Below are 17,928 nucleotides of genomic sequence, written 5' to 3' on the forward strand. Positions count from 1 at the left end.
ACCAATGAAAAGGCTTTGACAGGACTGAGGACACCTCTGTCCAAAGTTCTTGACCATATTGTGTTTTCTTTGGTTGGTGTCCTGGTAGCCTTGTCTTTGAGTAAGACTGTTTGAAGACAATTTGAAGGTCCACTGCTACATGTGTGTATTTGTGGTTATGAGGACAAACCATGCAGCTGCTTTAACTTGGGTCTAGAAGGTTTTGCATTGAGGGATATTAGCTTTGGAGGACAATGATGCAGGTGACGTGTAGGAATACTCTTCTGCTCCTATTGTTGGTGGTCAGGTGTGTTTCACAGGAGCAAACCCACACTAAAGGCTGTGTCTGTGGACATCCTGGAATACCAGGGGACCCCGGGCACAATGGCACACCTGGAAGAGATGGACGAGACGGACTGAGAGGGGAAAAGGGTGACCGAGGTGAGTTATGGTGTAGAATTCTTTTTATATATAACTTGACTATGTGCATATTTTCCTAAACTTCACAGTCAGTATTTAATGTATCTTTCATGAAAAGGTGAAATTGGACCTACTGGACCAGCAGGAAGTAATGGCGTCAAGGGAGACAATGGGGAAACTGGTATGTACCTGCAGATTGAATAGCACTGTTGAAAAATAAATGGGTCTTAAAATAAACCATTTATTTGCACATATTTAAAGCAGTTTGCAGTTATTTTTGTTCACCTTTATCTGGCTTTTTGGAATACAGTTTGTATACATTTCTCAGTAGATTCAATTTACATGTATGTTAACACGATTTAAATGCATAGAGGGGAACATTTTCTGCTTGTCATTTACAGGTGCTGTTGGCCCAGCGGGGCTCAAAGGAAAAAGGGGAGATAATGGAGAAAGGGGGCCTCCCGGGAAAATGGGGCCTCAAGGAGTCCAAGGAGCCATAGGTCTGAAAGGAAACAAGGGAGAGCTAGGGCTGCCCGGACCCCAGGGGCCTAAAGGTGATTTGGGGCCTCCTGGACCACTGGGTCAAAAGGGTGAAACTGGCCTTCGAGGTGACAGAGGCATTCAGGGACCACTGGGACCCCCTGGCAGGCCGGGGTCTAAGGGGGAAATCGGCGTCCCGGGTCACAAAGGCAACATTGGTTATCGCGGGGAGAGGGGCATGCGAGGAGACAGGGGTGATAAGGGCGAGAAGGGGGAAGCACTTGTTATCTCTAAAAGCGCATTTTGTGTTGGACTCACAGCGCTGACTAAACTCCCAGCAGCCAATGCACCAATCCGGTTCGACAGGATTATTTACAACCAGCAGAATCACTACGATGCTCAAACAGGAAGATTCACATGCTCGGTAGCAGGCGCTTATTACTTCACCTACCACATCACAGTCTACTCCAGAAATGTGAAAGTGGTTCTGATGAAGAATGGGGTGAAGATCGTCCACACCATGGACAACTACCAGAGCAGCGAGGACCAGGCAGCGGGGGGCGCTGTGCTGCACCTGGAGACAGGAGATAAGGTGTGGCTGCAGGTGGCTGGGGGAGAGCTTTACAATGGGCTCTTTGCTGATGAGGATGATGACACTACCTTCTCTGGGTTTTTAATCTTTGCAGCTTGATTACTTCATAATTTTTCTGAAATAAAAATTATTTGGAAAAAAAAACATAAGGCAAGATCAGTCTGCCATAGCCTACTAAAGCAATTTTCAGGCACTTTTACTTGAGTATTTTCATTTTATGCCAAGCTCTCCACTATATTATAGCAGTCAACAGGCATTTTACACCACTACTTTTACTGACTATAAAATTTTAGTTACTATAAAGATTTTATATGCAAAACATGCCAAGCTTGTTACTACAACAAAGAGAGTAGGCTACAATACAATACTGTGATAGAATATAACTTAAAATATAATATATTACATTATTTAATAAATAACAAATCATACTATTGTTACACATCTGTTTGCATGCTGCCTACATTTCATTTAATACTTGTACTAATGACAGTAGCCTAAAGTTGAATCTAATCTGATCTAAAAGTGTCATAGATTAACTATAAGCATCTAAAAGCAAATTCACATGGGAAATGTCTCTGTCTTATTTTTCTTTTAGATATTTCAAGTAGGCTAGGCCTACATTTTCCTGATACTTCCACACTTTCACTTTTGAACACAAGGCATTTACTTGTAGTGGAGTATAGGCTACTCCAGTCCAGTGTTGTTAGTTTAACCTGGGTAGAAGATAATTTTTTTCTCACTTCTGGTTGGTTTGTTTATATCACATAGTTAATCAAAGTAGTTTCCACGCAGCATCTTTGCTGATGTACTGTACCTGTATATTCAAAAATGACCTTTGCTCTGATTTTCTCCTTACCTATTTTGTTGTTGTCTTACAAATAAAGAGAAACTATTTCTGCCTCACGCTTTCTCTCTTTGGTATTTGGGGATTGGCATGCACAACCAAAAATACCTGAGATATTACTACTAGCACTACAACACAATGACACGAGGAAGACGACCGACACCAACTGGAAAGCCCAGTCTTTTTTTGTCTGCGGTGAGTCGCAGGAAGTGAAGTGGGGAGCAGCATTGTCTTATCTTTTTTTTTCCTTTCTTAATTCTTTCTTCTTCAATGAAGCGCGTTCCACAGGGGGCGTGGCCCTGTCGTCACGGTCTAATCTTCTGACTCGTGATTGGCTGTCAGGGGAATGGTCACGCTGCGGTCAACCAGTAACCTCCGTTGTAACCCCTCGAAGCCCCGCCCCCCTGCAAACACTGCAACAAGTGCATTAATGATGCTTGGCAGCTTCAATCCTCCAAGAAAGACCGTCTTCTAACTGGAGTCAGCAGCGAAATTATAAGCTTTTTTTTTTCCTGAGAAAACCTCGGATGAAAACGGAATTCAGGATTTTGTTCTGCGCACTGACTTGACCACACACTGTTTTTTTTGTCCGGTCGGCGAAAGCGATATTTTAAAACACCGGAGGGGTCTCGAAATTTAGAAGAAGTTTTTATCAAGTGAGCCCCGTGAGCTAGCTCAAGTAGTTAGCCTAGTGTGTTTAAGAAGTCAGCCAGCCATTTGTCTCAATATGTTGCGGGGTAACTAGTCAGCAGAAGCACCGCACCTCTTCTTTTTTCCCCCATAGTTTTTATTTATTTTTTGTTTATTTCTTGTACTCGACATGTTTTTTTTACGTGAAGACGACGGATGTGAGGCAGCAAGAAGTCGGAGCTCATTTCACTATGGCTAAAACAACAGAAACAGCTGCTTTGTTGATGTGAAGGCGAGGAAGGAAGGACAACATCAGCGACTATGAGCAGGGTGAGCAAGACTTGCGTGTTGTTTTCTTACCTCTGTGGTTGTGGCAGGTGGTTGAAATGATAGCCTATCTCACATTAAATGATAAAACAATTCATTTTCATCCTCTATATTATTCATAGGTCACATTAGTGTTGTTTTTGTTGGTGTGTTGTGTTCCCGCTTGTGTCCTTGCTTGAAAATTGGACCAGAGGGGGTTATTGTAGTGCATTACAGCTCTGGTTGTTATAGTGATGTGGGAGATGCCAGGCTGTGCAGGGAGTTGGTGAAGGAGGGGCTGGGCTGGGGAAGGGGAGGGGGGGACTACAAAGAGCTTTATGGCCAAGGAAAGTTAATTAATGCAGAAATAAATAAGCAGTTTGCCCCTGAGTTCTTTACAAGCTTAGAAAACTACTCAGTGTAATCCTCCTTTCTTTCAGAGCTCATTGTTTTCAGAAACTATTTAGTTCATAGCAGGTACTAACATAACATAGCTACAATTCCTCTGCAGCCACTAACGCCCCTACTCCCAATTAAAGCAATTAAATTAAACCTGTTGTCATTATTTCTACCTCAGACACATAGTTTAGTGCCAGAGGTAAATCTGCTGTTCGGATCATTTAATGTTAAACAGGCCTCAGGTCAGAGTCCTCTGCTTTATAATGCCTCAAACCCCAATTTTACAACAGGACTAAGCTTTATATTCCAATATCACTTTACACAAGGCTGCTTTATCTTTCACACACAGTTTCAACTCTGTCGCATGAGACAAAATATAACACCCAGTGCTTTATTTATGGAGTTCAGTTCATGAACTTAATCTGCTATAGTTGTTTAATTATTTGTGGACTTCAAGGCAAAGAAATGTTCAGTGTTGTGATTCACCTCAAAGTAAACAGGGAAACAGTGTTTTCATTATTATTATTGTCAAAAAGTGCTTTTGTATCTGGAGTATAAAGTCTTTCCAACCTCAGAAACCAATGGGAAAGTGCTGCCGGTTGTCAGATTCCTACATCATACTGTTTGATTTGAGCTCTTGAGAGGCCCTCTGTTTTCACTGCCTTTGAATGTTGATGGAGCAGTCTTTTGGTTATTGTTGTACCGCAGTCAGGTTTCACTGTTGACTGTTGAGAGCCAGGCTCTAGTGTTTTGTCCTTGCTAAGCCTTGTGCACTGTGCAGGGTTAGATTTCTGGTTATCTTTCTCTATGACAGCTCAGAGCAGATCAGGTGAGTGAGAGGCTGTGTGTTGGAGAGTGGTGACACTCCCCGGCTCGGCTGGTGCCTGCACTTCCCACGCTTTATAAGAAGGGGCGTGGCATCCCCCCTTATTCTTTTTACCAGACTGAAAAAAATGAGGAACTAGGTCATGGCCAAATATGAGACTTTAACCACAGGACTAACCCTCAGCCTATGTACTCACCTGATCCAGACAGGATATGCTGCAGGACAGGACATACTGCTCAAACCAGTGCCATACAGAATAAAAGACTGTATTGTTTGTAATTTGACCCTAGATGATATGGGTCATTCTTTAAGAGCGCTGCTGGTGCACTTTTAACTTTTAATTTTCCTCCTAAAACCATAGAGTACACCAAGGCCAGAGTTTCCCTGGGAGTCAGATCCTGGTGGGCTGTTTACAAGCTTTTGGTGTCACTCTCAGTCGGTGCTGAATGGTCTAGTTGTCTCCCTGATTAGGCTATCATGTGTAGATGAAACCAGTCCTGAACACAGACTGGTAAAGCTCCACTAATCAGATTATTACTGGTAAGGAAGAGGAATAGGCTATTATACACACACACAAACATACACACTCGTACTCCCACACTGTTCCTGCACACAAAAGATTTTCCACAGACCCCTACTCGCTGACACTTTTAATCTTTGCATGGAGGAAGGCTGTGAGGCTGGAAAGCATCAAGGCTGAAAATATTTTGATGTGGATTCAGATATTTAAGTCTGAATATTGAGGAGTGCTGCTTAATCTTGTCGCGTAATCACATTTACTTATTCGCCAGATTCAAAATAAAGTGATTTTTTTTCTCTAGGGTGCAACATACAGTATGTTCGGCTTCAGTTTCACACTGATCACAGATACGCTTATCAGCCAATCTCTACTTTAAAATACCGTGTGATGTTGCTACATCGTCCCCACAGCTTTTATTCATCGAGACAAATAGGCGACGAGTAAAGTGACAGCTTACAAAGGAATGGCGGTGTTGCTGCAGGGTGATTGAGTTTGTCTCAGAGTTAAGCCGAAGAATGGAAAATGACAGAAAATCGTACTTTCCCGTGATACTCCCTGTCTGCTGGTCTTTCAATTTAATGCTCAGTTCATTTTGACCTAATGGCTTTTATCCCAGCCTCAGGCAGGACATGCCTCTGTAGAAGGTGAACTATGGGCTGGGGGTCACTTCTCACTTTGTACAACTTCTTATATAACCACCTGTGTTTTCTAGCCAAACAGGAAGGGAGTCAATGGTTTTAAATGCTTCCTCCCTATCAAACTCTGTGCTCGTATGAGTGTGAGCGCACACGCACACTCGCGCACGTGGACGTAGGTCGTGCACTGTGTGGAAGGATGCTCCACCAACTATTTGCCTGTGTTTTCAGAGTGCATGCTTTCAGCCCTTGTATACATGTTTATGTATCCTGGTGCGTGTTCATCCTTGTCTCTGGGAGTCTAATCTTGAGGCTGGCTCCAGCTGGCTGCCATGTGTGTGTGGGGGGGGGACTCCTGCCTGAGCTCTTAATTAACTCTGCACCAGGGCCCCAGAGTGCCGCTCCCATCCACCGCTCAGCAGACGGAGGCTGGAGAGAGAGCAGCGGTGATCCTGGTGCACAGTGAGGCAGAGCAAGAAGATTCAGGACAGTTTAACTCACTAAAAGTGATCGGCATTAATGCATACGTAAGTAATATTTGTCTGGATATTACAATATGTATAGCTGTATGGGTGTAGATGTTGTACTTATCTTATTTGCGTTATTTCTCAAAGGAAAGAAGATAGATGCCAGAGTTTGAGATTTTAAAAGTCTGGTCTTTACTTTTATAGTAGCTGACAAATTAAAGATGTTTTTAGAAATGAGTAGTGTGTGTTTTGTGCAGTATAAGAAATATACAGTGCCTAAATACATAGCTATAGGGGCAAAGCTGTTTGTCATAGTTAAAGAAACTGTGGTTGACAGTGTTTTCATTGTCATGAATTTGTTGTTGAAGTATGTGATAACTGTGTAAAATTGCCACTGAGACTGATGTTTTAACTCTACATTAAAAACAGAATACGGTTCACAAAACCCCCACTAGTTCGGAAGGGCAGTGTTAAAACTCAAGCTGTCGAAGACAAGAGAGTCTGTGTTGTCTCCTTGTGAAGTGGTGATCACCTGTGTAAGCCTGGTACCGACGCACAGCGCTGCCAAGTATTAGCACACACCAACTGGCCTGTGACAGTTGGCGCCAAGAGTGGGGCAAAAGCATGAAGGTGTTTTGAAGGATGGTACAGCTGATAGCATGATAGCATGACAGGAGCATGTCAAGGAAAAACTAAATACCTAAGCAGGATAAATTCTTCCCCTATCTCCTATCTTTCTGCTCAGGAAGTGGGAAATAGATGGGATTATTGATTCTGTCTATTTTTCCAGTTGCTACTCAACATGATTCCTTCTCCGTGCCTGAGGAGGAGAAGGCACAAGAAGACAATTCAGCGTCGTTTTGAAAGCAGCACATTGTTCACTCAGGGGTGTTTACTGTCTGTCAGCAGCGGTGCTTGGCAGCGGTGGCTCTGTGTTTACATAAGTGCTCGGGTGATGGAGCCGGCTGGTTGAAGTGACTGCATATTTCACAGAGTTTTGACTGAGGGAGCCCATCTGCTGCTTGAACACGCATGAGGACGGGAAGTATGGGAGCAATTCCAGGATCCCTGCGCCTCCATGCTTGTTTGTGCATACAGGAACAATTGGAGGCAATGCTCTCACATGCGAAAGTGTCTTCAGTTCAGTCTGTGTCGACAGAATCACACGAAACACATGAAAATTATTCACAATATTAGGAGATGACTGTTATTGAATTTTTGTTTTCCTATCAGAAATGTTAGTGATGATGTGACTTTGATATCACTTTTAGCATTAGAAGTGGCGAAAAACATACACATGAATAGACTACATTGTGTTGTAAGCATTTCCATTCTATTTTCATATTCAATTTTATATATTTAAACCTGAAAGATAAGAATATTACTATATTATATAATCCTATAATAACCATACTCCTCGTTTGTATGACAAAACTACTAGTATTCTCACTTGTCTTGATTCAGAGACACTGTGAAGGAAATTGTTTCTTTGGAGACACACTTGATATTTAAATATTGGAAAGATATCAACATGCATTTCATAGTTACTCAATTTTACGTCCGTTATCGTCAGTAAACTTTTGTCTCCATAGTTAGCCTAAGTCATTTAGTAATTAAATGTTTTTATCTTGTTCTTGTTATATCATCTCTGTAAGTCAGTTGCCTGCCATAAAGGGACCTCAGTGTATCATTATGTTCTTTCTTGAACAGCAGCCAAAACTGTTGAATCCAGTCATAAAAGAGACGAGGAGACAGTCTGACTGTCTGAAATGGACAATATGCCTTATTCACAGAAGACATTTTGTACCAGTCTCAGAAGAACAGGTGTAAAGAGTGAGTTGTTTCTCTGTCAGGGTCCTGGGTTCCTGTGTGTGGCGCTGATTTGATGACCACACAACCGTCCTCCTCCTCCCCCTCCACATCACCTCATCAACGTAATCTGGAGAAAACTGGGCAATTTATTGCATTAATCACAATGGATTAGCAAATTTCATTGCTTAGTCACGCTCACAAGGCCCCACTTCAAAGGCTCAGCTGCATTAGCCACTGCCCTGACTCTCTCTGACACACACACACACAAAGCTGAACTAAGCACAATACCTCCCCAACTTGTGCCTCAGCTCTCCTTGGATGTTGAAATATGGCACCAAGGACAAATGCACTCATTTTCTGTTTATCTGTCTCTCCCTTTTCTTTCCTCCCATGCCTCCTCTCTTACATACTAACTAACTCCCAGGACGTTGTACTGTAAACACACAACAGTTAATTCTCATGCATCCATCCCTTTACGGATATTACATATACTTTTTATGCTTTATCTATTATTCTGATTTGCACATGTAAGTTTCATATTTGCAAACTCGTAAAAAGGAAATGGATTATTCTATAGTGCAACATAAAGAGGTCACTAAATGAATCTGTGTTTGGTTTTGCAGGAAGAACAGAAGGACAGAGGCTTGTCCACAAGCGAGGACTCTCTCCTGTGCTTCCACGGCTCCAAAGCTGACCCGTTGATCCGAAGCCGACCCCTCAGTGATATATACCCATTTCAGAGTCAGTGTGATCGGGGCCCAGTCCCGTATCTGCTGTCTGGGTGTGGCGCCCAAGTACAGCCAATGACCGCAGGCCCTCTCACTGACGAGAACAAACTCAACGGCATCAACTCCTCCGCATGGTCCAACCCTGTCATAGGTCAACTCGAAGGAAAGCCTTACTCCTCAAGAATTATGAGGCTGTTCTCCAATGCGAAGAAGGGTCCCGTCCCTGCTAATGGTCCAACCACTGACGGCCCTGCCTCAGTCAACAACAGCGGCCCCCAGAACTGGCCTGGACTCTCAGGACTGGGTGTTGTGGACTCCTTCAAAAAGCTCCGCTCATCTGTGCTTCAAGGTATTCAGAGTAGAGGAGCTTCAAACCACGATGGCGAGCATGCACTTTCATCAAATCAGGACATGGCTAACGGCACGGTTGTGGGCAACACTGCGCCGGGTCTAGGCGATGAAACAAACCATCTAAAGACGGCAGAAGGATACAGTCTCTCTAATGGACAGAAGTTTGCTTTTTGCCAGTGTGGCTCGGATGTTGAGGACTTTGAGGAGGAGGAAAACGATGAAGGAGACGGCCTCACGCGCAACTCGCGATTTTCACGGAGTATGAGGAGAGCGTACGGAGCGGGACGCATTTCCCTACTGGACTCGGTGAACGGGAGAGTTGCAGGGAGCAGCACATCCGAAGCTGCTGACGGTCAGAAATCTGATCAGACGTCCAAGGTCACGGTCCAAACGGAGGGCAGGAACAACACGACTGTGAAGGTGCTGAGCAGAAGGAGCAAAAGTGTCGAAAATATTCATTTATTTAAGGCGCCGTTCAGACGCAAAGTCCCGTCTCAAGATTCTCCAGACGACCCTCAGGGGACGACCACATCGAACAGGATGCAGGGCATCCAGAGGACAGCCAGCGCCTCCTCCGTGGACCTGAGAAGCCACTCAGCGAGTCACAGGAAGAGCCCGGTGAAGACCAAGGGCCCTATGCTGAAGCTGGTGGGGAGCATGACCGACCTAACCGTCCGACGCAGGAGAAGCCCCTCCCCCAGCCCCACGTCTCCGTCCCCTCTGTCCCCTCTGACCCGTCTCCACGACGACTACTCCCGCCGCGTGCCGTGCCTGCAAACCGCAGAACGACAGCGCCGGCCCTCGCCCGTCAGGGCCCGGGTCATGTCTGTCGAACACATGCCGCTGGTTCACCAGCAGCCTGAACAGGACGTCGGCCCGCAGCAGCACCAGGTCCTCATCAGCCCCGTGTTTGTGGATCCATCCGAGGCGACAGAGACTTCGCCTGGTTTCTCTGCTCAACATGAGTCGCCGGCTGCAGCCACAACAGGTGGTTATGAACAGATGGCAGCTTGTGACTCGTCACCATTCAGCCAAAAAGAGCCTTCACACCAAGAACAGACTGAGGTCAAGTCGGTACCAGACAAGGTAAGAGAGTGAGTTTGCAAATTCTGTGCATTAAGATGACATGAGGATAAAATAATACGTTTTCTTGGCACATTTTTTTAAATTATCAGGCAGCGTTGCTCTGGTCGTTTGTTCAGGAGATAATACTGATGACATCAAGCAAAGTTTTCATCTTCGTGCAACTGGCCTGTCTGATTAAAGGGATAGTTCAACATTTTGGCCAATTGGCCCATTGCCATAATCCCTATAGATTTAGGAGTAGGTTTGTTACCTTTGATTGTCGGTGCAAGCTATTTTTAGAGCGGCGGAGCAGAGCCGCGAGCTGCTCAGAGCTACGCTACGGAGGCTCATGGGATTTCTTGGTTTCCCTCATCAAACTCATCAAATACACAATCCAACAACTCCAAAATGTTACGAGACGAAGTTGTTTTCGAGGCAAATGCAGAGACTGCTTACTGAAAAACTGCCCCTGACAGGAACACGCATCAGCGGTTTTGCTCTGTCTTGTAACGTTCCGTTATTATCTCATAGCGTGGTGAATGTGCAGGTCACAACTTGTCCACGAAAGCATTTCGGAGTTGTTGGATTGTGTATTTGATGAGTTTGATGAGGGAAAGATGAGCTGCATCTAAAATACAACAGAGCGGCAAAATGTTTCACACTATCACAAACCAGTGGCACCTTTTTTTTATCAAATCAAAGCCCAGGATTGGAAATCATTAGGATAAGAAGTGCTCTTTTTAAGTTTCAGTGAGGAAGGAAGCTCTGAGAGACAGAGGAAAGATTGACTCTCTTGCTTATCATGCAGAATAGTGCAATCATTAATGGCTGCCAGTCTTAAGCTGAATGGCATTGACCCTTGAAAGAAATGATTTTATGAAGCGATCTTTGAATCTGGCACGATTGTAGCCCACTCAGATAAGGTCTCATGCCAACGTGGTACATGTCAGCACTGTGCTTTTATGCTAAAATCCTGAGCTGAGGCTCCAAAGTCCGCTGTGGTGTCAAATAAATAATGACATAGGCACAACGTTGTATCACCCTCCCTTTCCTGTCAGTTGTGTTTGATATACTGACTTCTGCTGCAGCGGGGGTCACATGCTGAAGCCAGCTGTTCTGTGCTACTAGGCACATCGAAGGAGCAGACAGAGTTAATCATTAGGCTTTGTTTATGATTAGTGGGCCTTGCGCAAAAGAGCTCCATAGTCCTGTTGCTGCGGGAGGGGGGGGCGGATGTGAGTAAGTACATCCCCCCACCCCCTCCGCTCCTTTCCCTCAAGCTGCAGCCCAATGGATCAAAGTCCAGCACCATGGACACTGGGCCTGGGACAGCGAGCAGCAGCACTGAGCAGGCAGGATTACAAACGCACTGTTACAGTGAGATGTTTTTGGGTCAAAGAGAAGGATTTTCGCTTTGAAGATGGACAAGACAAGTCAGATTTGTTTACTTTAGAAATCAGTCGGCTTTTATTGGCCCAAGAAAAGTCGAGGGACTTGGCCTTGAGGACTCAGGCCGGTCATTGTTTGTGTGTGTTTCACAATGGTACTAGTCCACTGTGTGCCTTTCCAGTGTATATGCCGTGGACCAGACCCAGATCGAGAAAACCCAGAGGTGAGGTTTGATATCACCGGCCGACTAAACAGACTGAGAGTTTCTAAATGAGTAACTATTCGCCAATATTTGACTGTTAAGCACACAATACTTACTGGCACACATGCAGTATGATAACATTTAATTGTATGAATATTTGTGCACTTTCTGTGGCAGGTCTTTGTTTGAATTTGATAAGCAGCAGGGGTTGATTACGTTCAAGTGGAGCCAATGAGCTGCTGATCCAGTTTCTCACAGGAATCCTGCTGGAGTTGAACTGAAATAGTTTCACACTCATTCTTGTGGTTCTGATTTGAAAATCCAATGGTGGCAGTTATTCAACTTGGGGCTTTTATGACTTGCAGTACTTTTTTTGTGCTCTGTTTCTCATTAACAGATGTTCTTCCAGCATCTCTGTGCATTGCAGGTCATTGAACAGCGGCGTTTTGAACTTTTTCCTTTGATCCTTAGGTGGCATCAGAACAGGGGCGAGAAGCGCTTCTCCAAACAGATGAAGTGTCTCCAACAACCAGCACCAGCACCCCGCCCATCTCCCCAACATGCCTCCCGGAGTCACCGACATCATCCACAAGCGGCGCCACGACTCCCACAGAAACGACCTCCGTCAAGCCCCGGCGAAGGACCGAGCGTCCCAGACCTCGGCCCATTTCAGACTACGGGCAGCTCATTTCCAGGAAGCACTCCATTCCCGAGGAAGCTGCAGAACTGCACGCTGAAGGAAGGACAGAAAACACATCGCTGCTTCAAAGCGGCAGCGATAATGACACCTCTGGGAGTGGAGAGAGCCCCGAAAAGTGCAGCGTGAACGGGGACGTGCAGGGCAGGAGGTACCGGCCCATCTCGGTGATAGGAGTGGTGGATGCTTTCCGTCCTGATGCTGAGGAGAAGGACGACCGCCTTCCTTCTGTAAGCTGCTACAGTCAGAGATTAGACCCACTAGAAGAATGTTTGATTGTGAATTGTGTAGTTGATGCCATTGGCTCGAGGATTTTACACAACTAAAACTTTCCACTAGATACAATGAAGGAATTGAAATAATTAAATTCTTGGTCATAAATACGTATATTGGAGTTTTCCAGTGTAGTAACAATACTGTATATATTTCACAATGTCAGGAAGGAAAACAAATGTGCTTCAATGGTTTTTTTTATCCCCCAAAAATATCTGGAAATCAGCTGAGTCTAGATTTGACATCTCAGATTGTCTGAAAATCATGTGCTTATCACTTTATGTAACACGTGGATGTGGAAAGTGCAGAGAGATGCAAAGTATTTCTTGATGATACACTGAACCACCTCTATGTAGGTTAAACACAAAATGTAAACAAAAAATGTTTACACTAAACCAGTGTTTGTATAGTGAGCAGGAGGCTTTTTCAGAAACAATATTTACCTGCTTTCTAGTGTGAAAACACAATTGTAAAAAAAGAAAATACATATTAGATTCTCAATGACTTGAAAAACTCACAAAAATAAGAGCAAAAAATTAATTTGCACCACTGAATGACACAAAAAGAGAAGAGGTCAGGTGCTTCTACAGCTCAGAGGACGTTGACCATCATATTTCTCTGTTATCTGTAACAAAAGCTTAAAATACTTAAAAAACTACTTGGATTCAAACATGAGGTAATAAAATATTTGATCAAGATCAGGTTCAAGCGGTGGCAGGTTGTTGTCTGTGTCATCAGGCAGGTTTTAAAAGTCGGAGAAAGAGAGAGCTTCTTCTAAATCCCAACATGTTTCCTTTTCGTCCTCCCTGCAGCCCTTGTCTCGGCCGCCCATCCCCTCCCACCAGGTGCCCCCCTACAAGGCGGTGTCGGCCAGGTTTCGCCCCACGACCCTCTCCCAGAGCACCCCCATAGGGCTGGACCGCGTTGGACGTCGCAGGCTCCACAGAGTGCTCAGCGGTGAGAACCGGAGTGTGAACGAACGCTGTCTGAACAAAAACTTTCAGTCTGTGGGAAAACTGGAGTCTGAGAATGTCAATACATGTGTTGGAGGAAAATATTGGTTTAGAGCCAAGTGTGGGTGTGTGTGCATCTGTGGCTTGTTCTGTGGATTATTTGACTCTTGTTTCAGGTTTTTCTAGCTCCACATGGTTGATTTTTTTGTATTTTTGTGTGTATGTTGCACAGATGGCATGTCTGAGTGCTCGGCGACACTTGATGACAGCGTGAGCGAGGAGGAGGAGGGCAGCTTTGATGAGCTCACTGATGGCACGCCCTACCTCCAGCCAGGGGTGGAGATCTCCGTGCTCAACGAGGTGAGGCTGAGGAAGGGGAACTCGCTTGTGTCACGTTGCAACCCTCGCTCGCAAACATCTTCTCGGAATCTGCGAATTTAGGTCATGATGCAACATTTGGCCCGTTTTTTGTGTGCGTCCCTCGTGAACTGCCATGTGAAGATGCATCTTTGTGTGTTTTCAAGACTTTCGGTGCAACAGACAACCTCGGCAGTGTCCACCATGTCTAGACATAATCTTACACGTTAGACATGGGCTTAGCCTGCATGTAATTGTGTCTTTATCTTATCTGTGTGTGTGCTACTCAGTGGATAAGCTCGGGCCACACGGTGTACGCTGAGGCTCTCTGGGACCATGTGACCATGGAGGAGCAGGAGCTGGCCTTCAAGGCTGGAGATGTTATCCGCGTCCTGGAAGCCTCGCACAAGGATTGGTGGTGGGGCAGAGGGGCGGACAGGGAGGCCTGGTTCCCCTCCAGCTTTGTGAGGGTAAGTGGATCTGACCCGTGTGTCTGATGCATGTTTGCTCTGCAGCAGCACAGAGAAAAAGACTCGCAAACTGGCTTAGCGCCAAACAAGACCTACTTCTTAACGATGTGTGTGCAAAGGGGTTCAAACCTCAGATGTTCAGCTGGTTTCTGCGGCGACCAGAGCTGATTGACAGCTGGGTCTTAATTAGGGAGGCTGCGGCAACCAGCAATGAGGTTATTTGATTGGCAGATGGGCGTCTGCTGTGTAATTGCTTGCAGCGGTATCAATGTTTCTGAACAACAACTGGTTCAACTTACACATACTGTTACCATAGTGATGTGGAGTGGTTATTGTTCTCCTTGTTTTGTATCTCTGCTCATTTTGACTTCACCATAAGCAACCAGTAAACAAATATCTTAAATTTGGAGGCTGGAGAAGAAATAACCGGGCTGAATCTGTCCCGGAAAACTGACTGATCTGGTTGAAATTGATCCTTCTTTCTGTTTTTTTGATTCAACTGTTACTCAGGGTTGTGCGTTGTGCTTGTTGTGGATGTGTTTCAGGTGCGTGTGAACCAGGAAGACTCCAGTGCAGAGAGTGTGGAGAGCGTAGCCGACCAGGAGGATCCGACTCCCAGGGACACGCACAGTGCTCAGCACAAGGAGCAGATGAGAACCAATGTGGTTCAGGAAATCATGAACACCGAACGCATCTACATCAAACACCTCAAAGACATCTGTGAGGTACGAGCCGCAGAATTTCACTCTCACTGTTGTTTCTGTGAATACATTTAAATACATCTTATGGTAAGATTAAAATTCTACTGATTCCTCTCAGACCTTCTGTCATTTTAACGTACTCATGTATATTTCCAGGGTTACATCCGCCAGTGTCGCAAACACCCACAAATGTTCACCGAGCTGCAGTTGAAGACCATCTTCAGCAACATAGAGGACATCTACAGATTCCAGAGGCAGTTTCTGAAAGACCTGGAGAGGAAGTACAACAAAGACCAACCGCACCTCAGTGAAATAGGCTCCTGTTTCCTCCTGCAGGTAACGGCCACATGCAGACTCCTCCGCAATCAGTCAAGTATTTACCTGCTTCGGTGAACTCTCATCTAACAGTTCTCTGTTTTCCCCAAGGGCGAAGGCTTCTCCATCTACTCAGACTACTGTAACACGCATCCAGCAGCCTGTGCGGAGCTGCAGCGCCTCATGAAGATGGGCCGATATAAACATTTCTTTGAGGCCTGCCGTCTCCTCCAGCAGATGATCGACATCTCCATCGCTGGTTTCTTGCTCACGCCCGTCCAGAAGATCTGTAAATACCCCCTGCAGCTGGGAGAGCTGCTCAAGTACACGCCGAAGGACCATAGGTCAGAAGATGAAATCCATCGCTTTACTGCACTGCCCTTTGTTTTCTGTGAACATCTTTATACAACTGTCTTTGCATGAATGCACCATATTATAAAAAAAATAACCCCACACTAACATGTATAAAATCAAATGATATACAGCATACAGGTCACAGACCATCTACTCTAGAGGGTTAATATTATTGATTTCTGCAGTATCAGCGATACATTCAACACATTGCATTGCATTTTGAGCCATTTTATCTTTAATAAAGAACTCACAGTGTGTCCTTTTTAAGATGAAGGCAGTGTGTTAGTCTAAATTGAAATGCCTCCTCTATCAATTTTATGTCTTTGCTGTGCCCTGTGCTCACTGCTCTGTTTGCTGATTTATTGCAGTGACTACGGCGGAGTGAGTAAAGCATATGAGGCAATGAAGAATGTGGCCAGTCTGATAAATGAGAGGAAAAGGCGGCTGGAGAGTATTGACACCATCGCTCACTGGCAGGTCGCCATTCTGCACTGGGAGGTGATGATGACTACAGAATATAAAATCAGTTTTTATTTTATGGTCATGAATTACAGGCAGTCTGTATTTTTCCAGCATGTGAAGACTGCTGCTTTATGTTGTATGAATTGTTGCTGCAGGGACCTGATGTGCTGGAGCGCAGCTCAGAGCTGATCCACTCTGGCGAGCTGACTCGAATCGTCCGACAAGGCAAAATGCAGCAGCGCAGCTTCTTCCTGTTTGACCACCAGCTTGTCTTCTGCAAGAAAGACGTCCTGCGCAGAGACCTGCTCCACTACCGCGGACGGCTGGATATGGACCAGACCGAGGTGTTGGACGTGCCAGACGGGCGGGACCCAGACCTGGGCCTGACCCTGAGGAATGCCCTGCGCTTGCGCCACGCCTCCACTCTGGAGTTTGTGTGTGTGCTGTGCTGCAGAAAGGCCCAGGACAAGCAGAGGTGGCTGGAGGCTTTTGCCAAGGAGAGACACAGAGTCAAGGAAGACCAAGAGATGGGTGAGTGGAGCCGGATTCCTTTCACTCGTGGTACAAAACAGCCACTGTGGGTAGATGTCAAGTAAAAGGTGAAGAGGGTAAGAAGATTGTTGAAGGAGGGGGTGCTTGGAAATATTCTGACCCGAAGGTGTTTGTGTGTGTTTCTTGGCAGGAATGGAGATCAGTGAAGAGCAGAGAAAACAGGCTATTGTCAACGCCAGACGAGGCAAACAGGGAAAGATCAAAAGTAAGGAAAATATTTCTCTAAATGCTATTAAGCCATTCTTTATTTGATTTATTTTCTATTTAATTTACTCGCTATTCGTCATTTTGACTTTTCGTTTCGCCTGTTCACCTTTTTTTTTAGCCATTGGTTACTCTGGCTCTGTCCCACATCACCACCAAAACCTGCACCCACTTCACCAGCGTCACATCACCATTCCAACCCGCGTGCCTCAGCAGCAGGTCTTTTCACTGGCCGAGCCCCCAAAAAGAAAGCCTTACCACCTGCTGTACAGCATCACCCGCACCGCCTTTTTCAGGAAATGAGGCTTTTGCTCCCTCATTTGTCCTTTTTGTCCCCCCCCCCTCCCTCTGTGCATGATCTGAGCATGCCCAAAACGTCCTGAAGACTCAAAGAACACTTTATATTTTTTTCTGTATTTTCCTGTCTGTGAATGTACTATCAACTTGTGTTTTTGTGCCTCACGTGTCTTTATCTGTGTTTGTTTTTTTGTTGTTTGATGAAGTCCAGTGCCTTCACTACTATGGGGCATGACAAAAAGTGTTAAAATACTGACTGTCCATTTTGTTGGTATGTTAAAAATGCTGCTCACTAAAGCTCATAAAACCCCGCCCCTTTGTCTTATTAATTCCAGCTGATTTTTTTTGTTGTTTTTTTTGTTTTTTAATAATGACAACGATGTATATTCTGCTTTTACATTGACAAACACGGTTTTAGGTTATTTCACAAAGGCTGGACCCTTTTTTTTTTTTCTTTTTGCTGACTGTCTGTCACCTCTGAGCTCCAAACAGCCAGAGGTTAAATTAACTGACACACTCATCTTCCCTGTTCACAGTGTAAATAAAACTCTTGTACAAACATACAAAATGAGGATGTTGTCACTTGAAAGTAGTTGTTTGCTTATGCACTAAAGCCTCTTGCAAATAATTGTGTCTGGATATGAGCTC

The 17,928-nt window shown here is 45.0% G+C and overlaps 2 protein-coding genes across 2 annotated transcripts; both read left to right on the top strand.

Moving 5' to 3' along the window:
• Nucleotides 1–43: 43 nt before the first annotated feature.
• Nucleotides 44–1,810, top strand: c1qtnf9 (C1q and TNF related 9). The gene is made up of 3 exons (XM_085763824.1): nucleotides 44–420; nucleotides 518–580; nucleotides 801–1,810. The coding sequence occupies exons 1-3, from the start codon at nucleotides 234–236 to the stop codon at nucleotides 1,568–1,570; spliced, it is 1,020 nt and encodes a 339-aa protein (XP_085619950.1). The 5' UTR covers nucleotides 44–233; the 3' UTR covers nucleotides 1,571–1,810.
• Nucleotides 1,811–2,732: 922 nt separating this feature from the next.
• On the top strand, nucleotides 2,733–17,848 carry spata13 (spermatogenesis associated 13). The gene is made up of 13 exons (XM_085763814.1): nucleotides 2,733–3,275; nucleotides 8,534–10,075; nucleotides 12,117–12,572; nucleotides 13,428–13,572; nucleotides 13,801–13,928; nucleotides 14,216–14,395; nucleotides 14,941–15,120; nucleotides 15,253–15,432; nucleotides 15,523–15,755; nucleotides 16,134–16,263; nucleotides 16,383–16,758; nucleotides 16,910–16,984; nucleotides 17,105–17,848. Exons 1-13 carry the CDS (start codon nucleotides 3,267–3,269, stop codon nucleotides 17,284–17,286), a joined length of 3,816 nt encoding a protein of 1,271 aa, XP_085619940.1. The 5' UTR covers nucleotides 2,733–3,266; the 3' UTR covers nucleotides 17,287–17,848.
• Nucleotides 17,849–17,928: the final 80 nt, after the last annotated feature.

Source organism: Trachurus japonicus, chromosome 20 (genome assembly GCF_045865225.1).
Source record: "Trachurus japonicus isolate A0001 chromosome 20, Traja_1.0".
Lineage (NCBI taxonomy): Eukaryota > Metazoa > Chordata > Actinopteri > Carangiformes > Carangidae > Trachurus > Trachurus japonicus.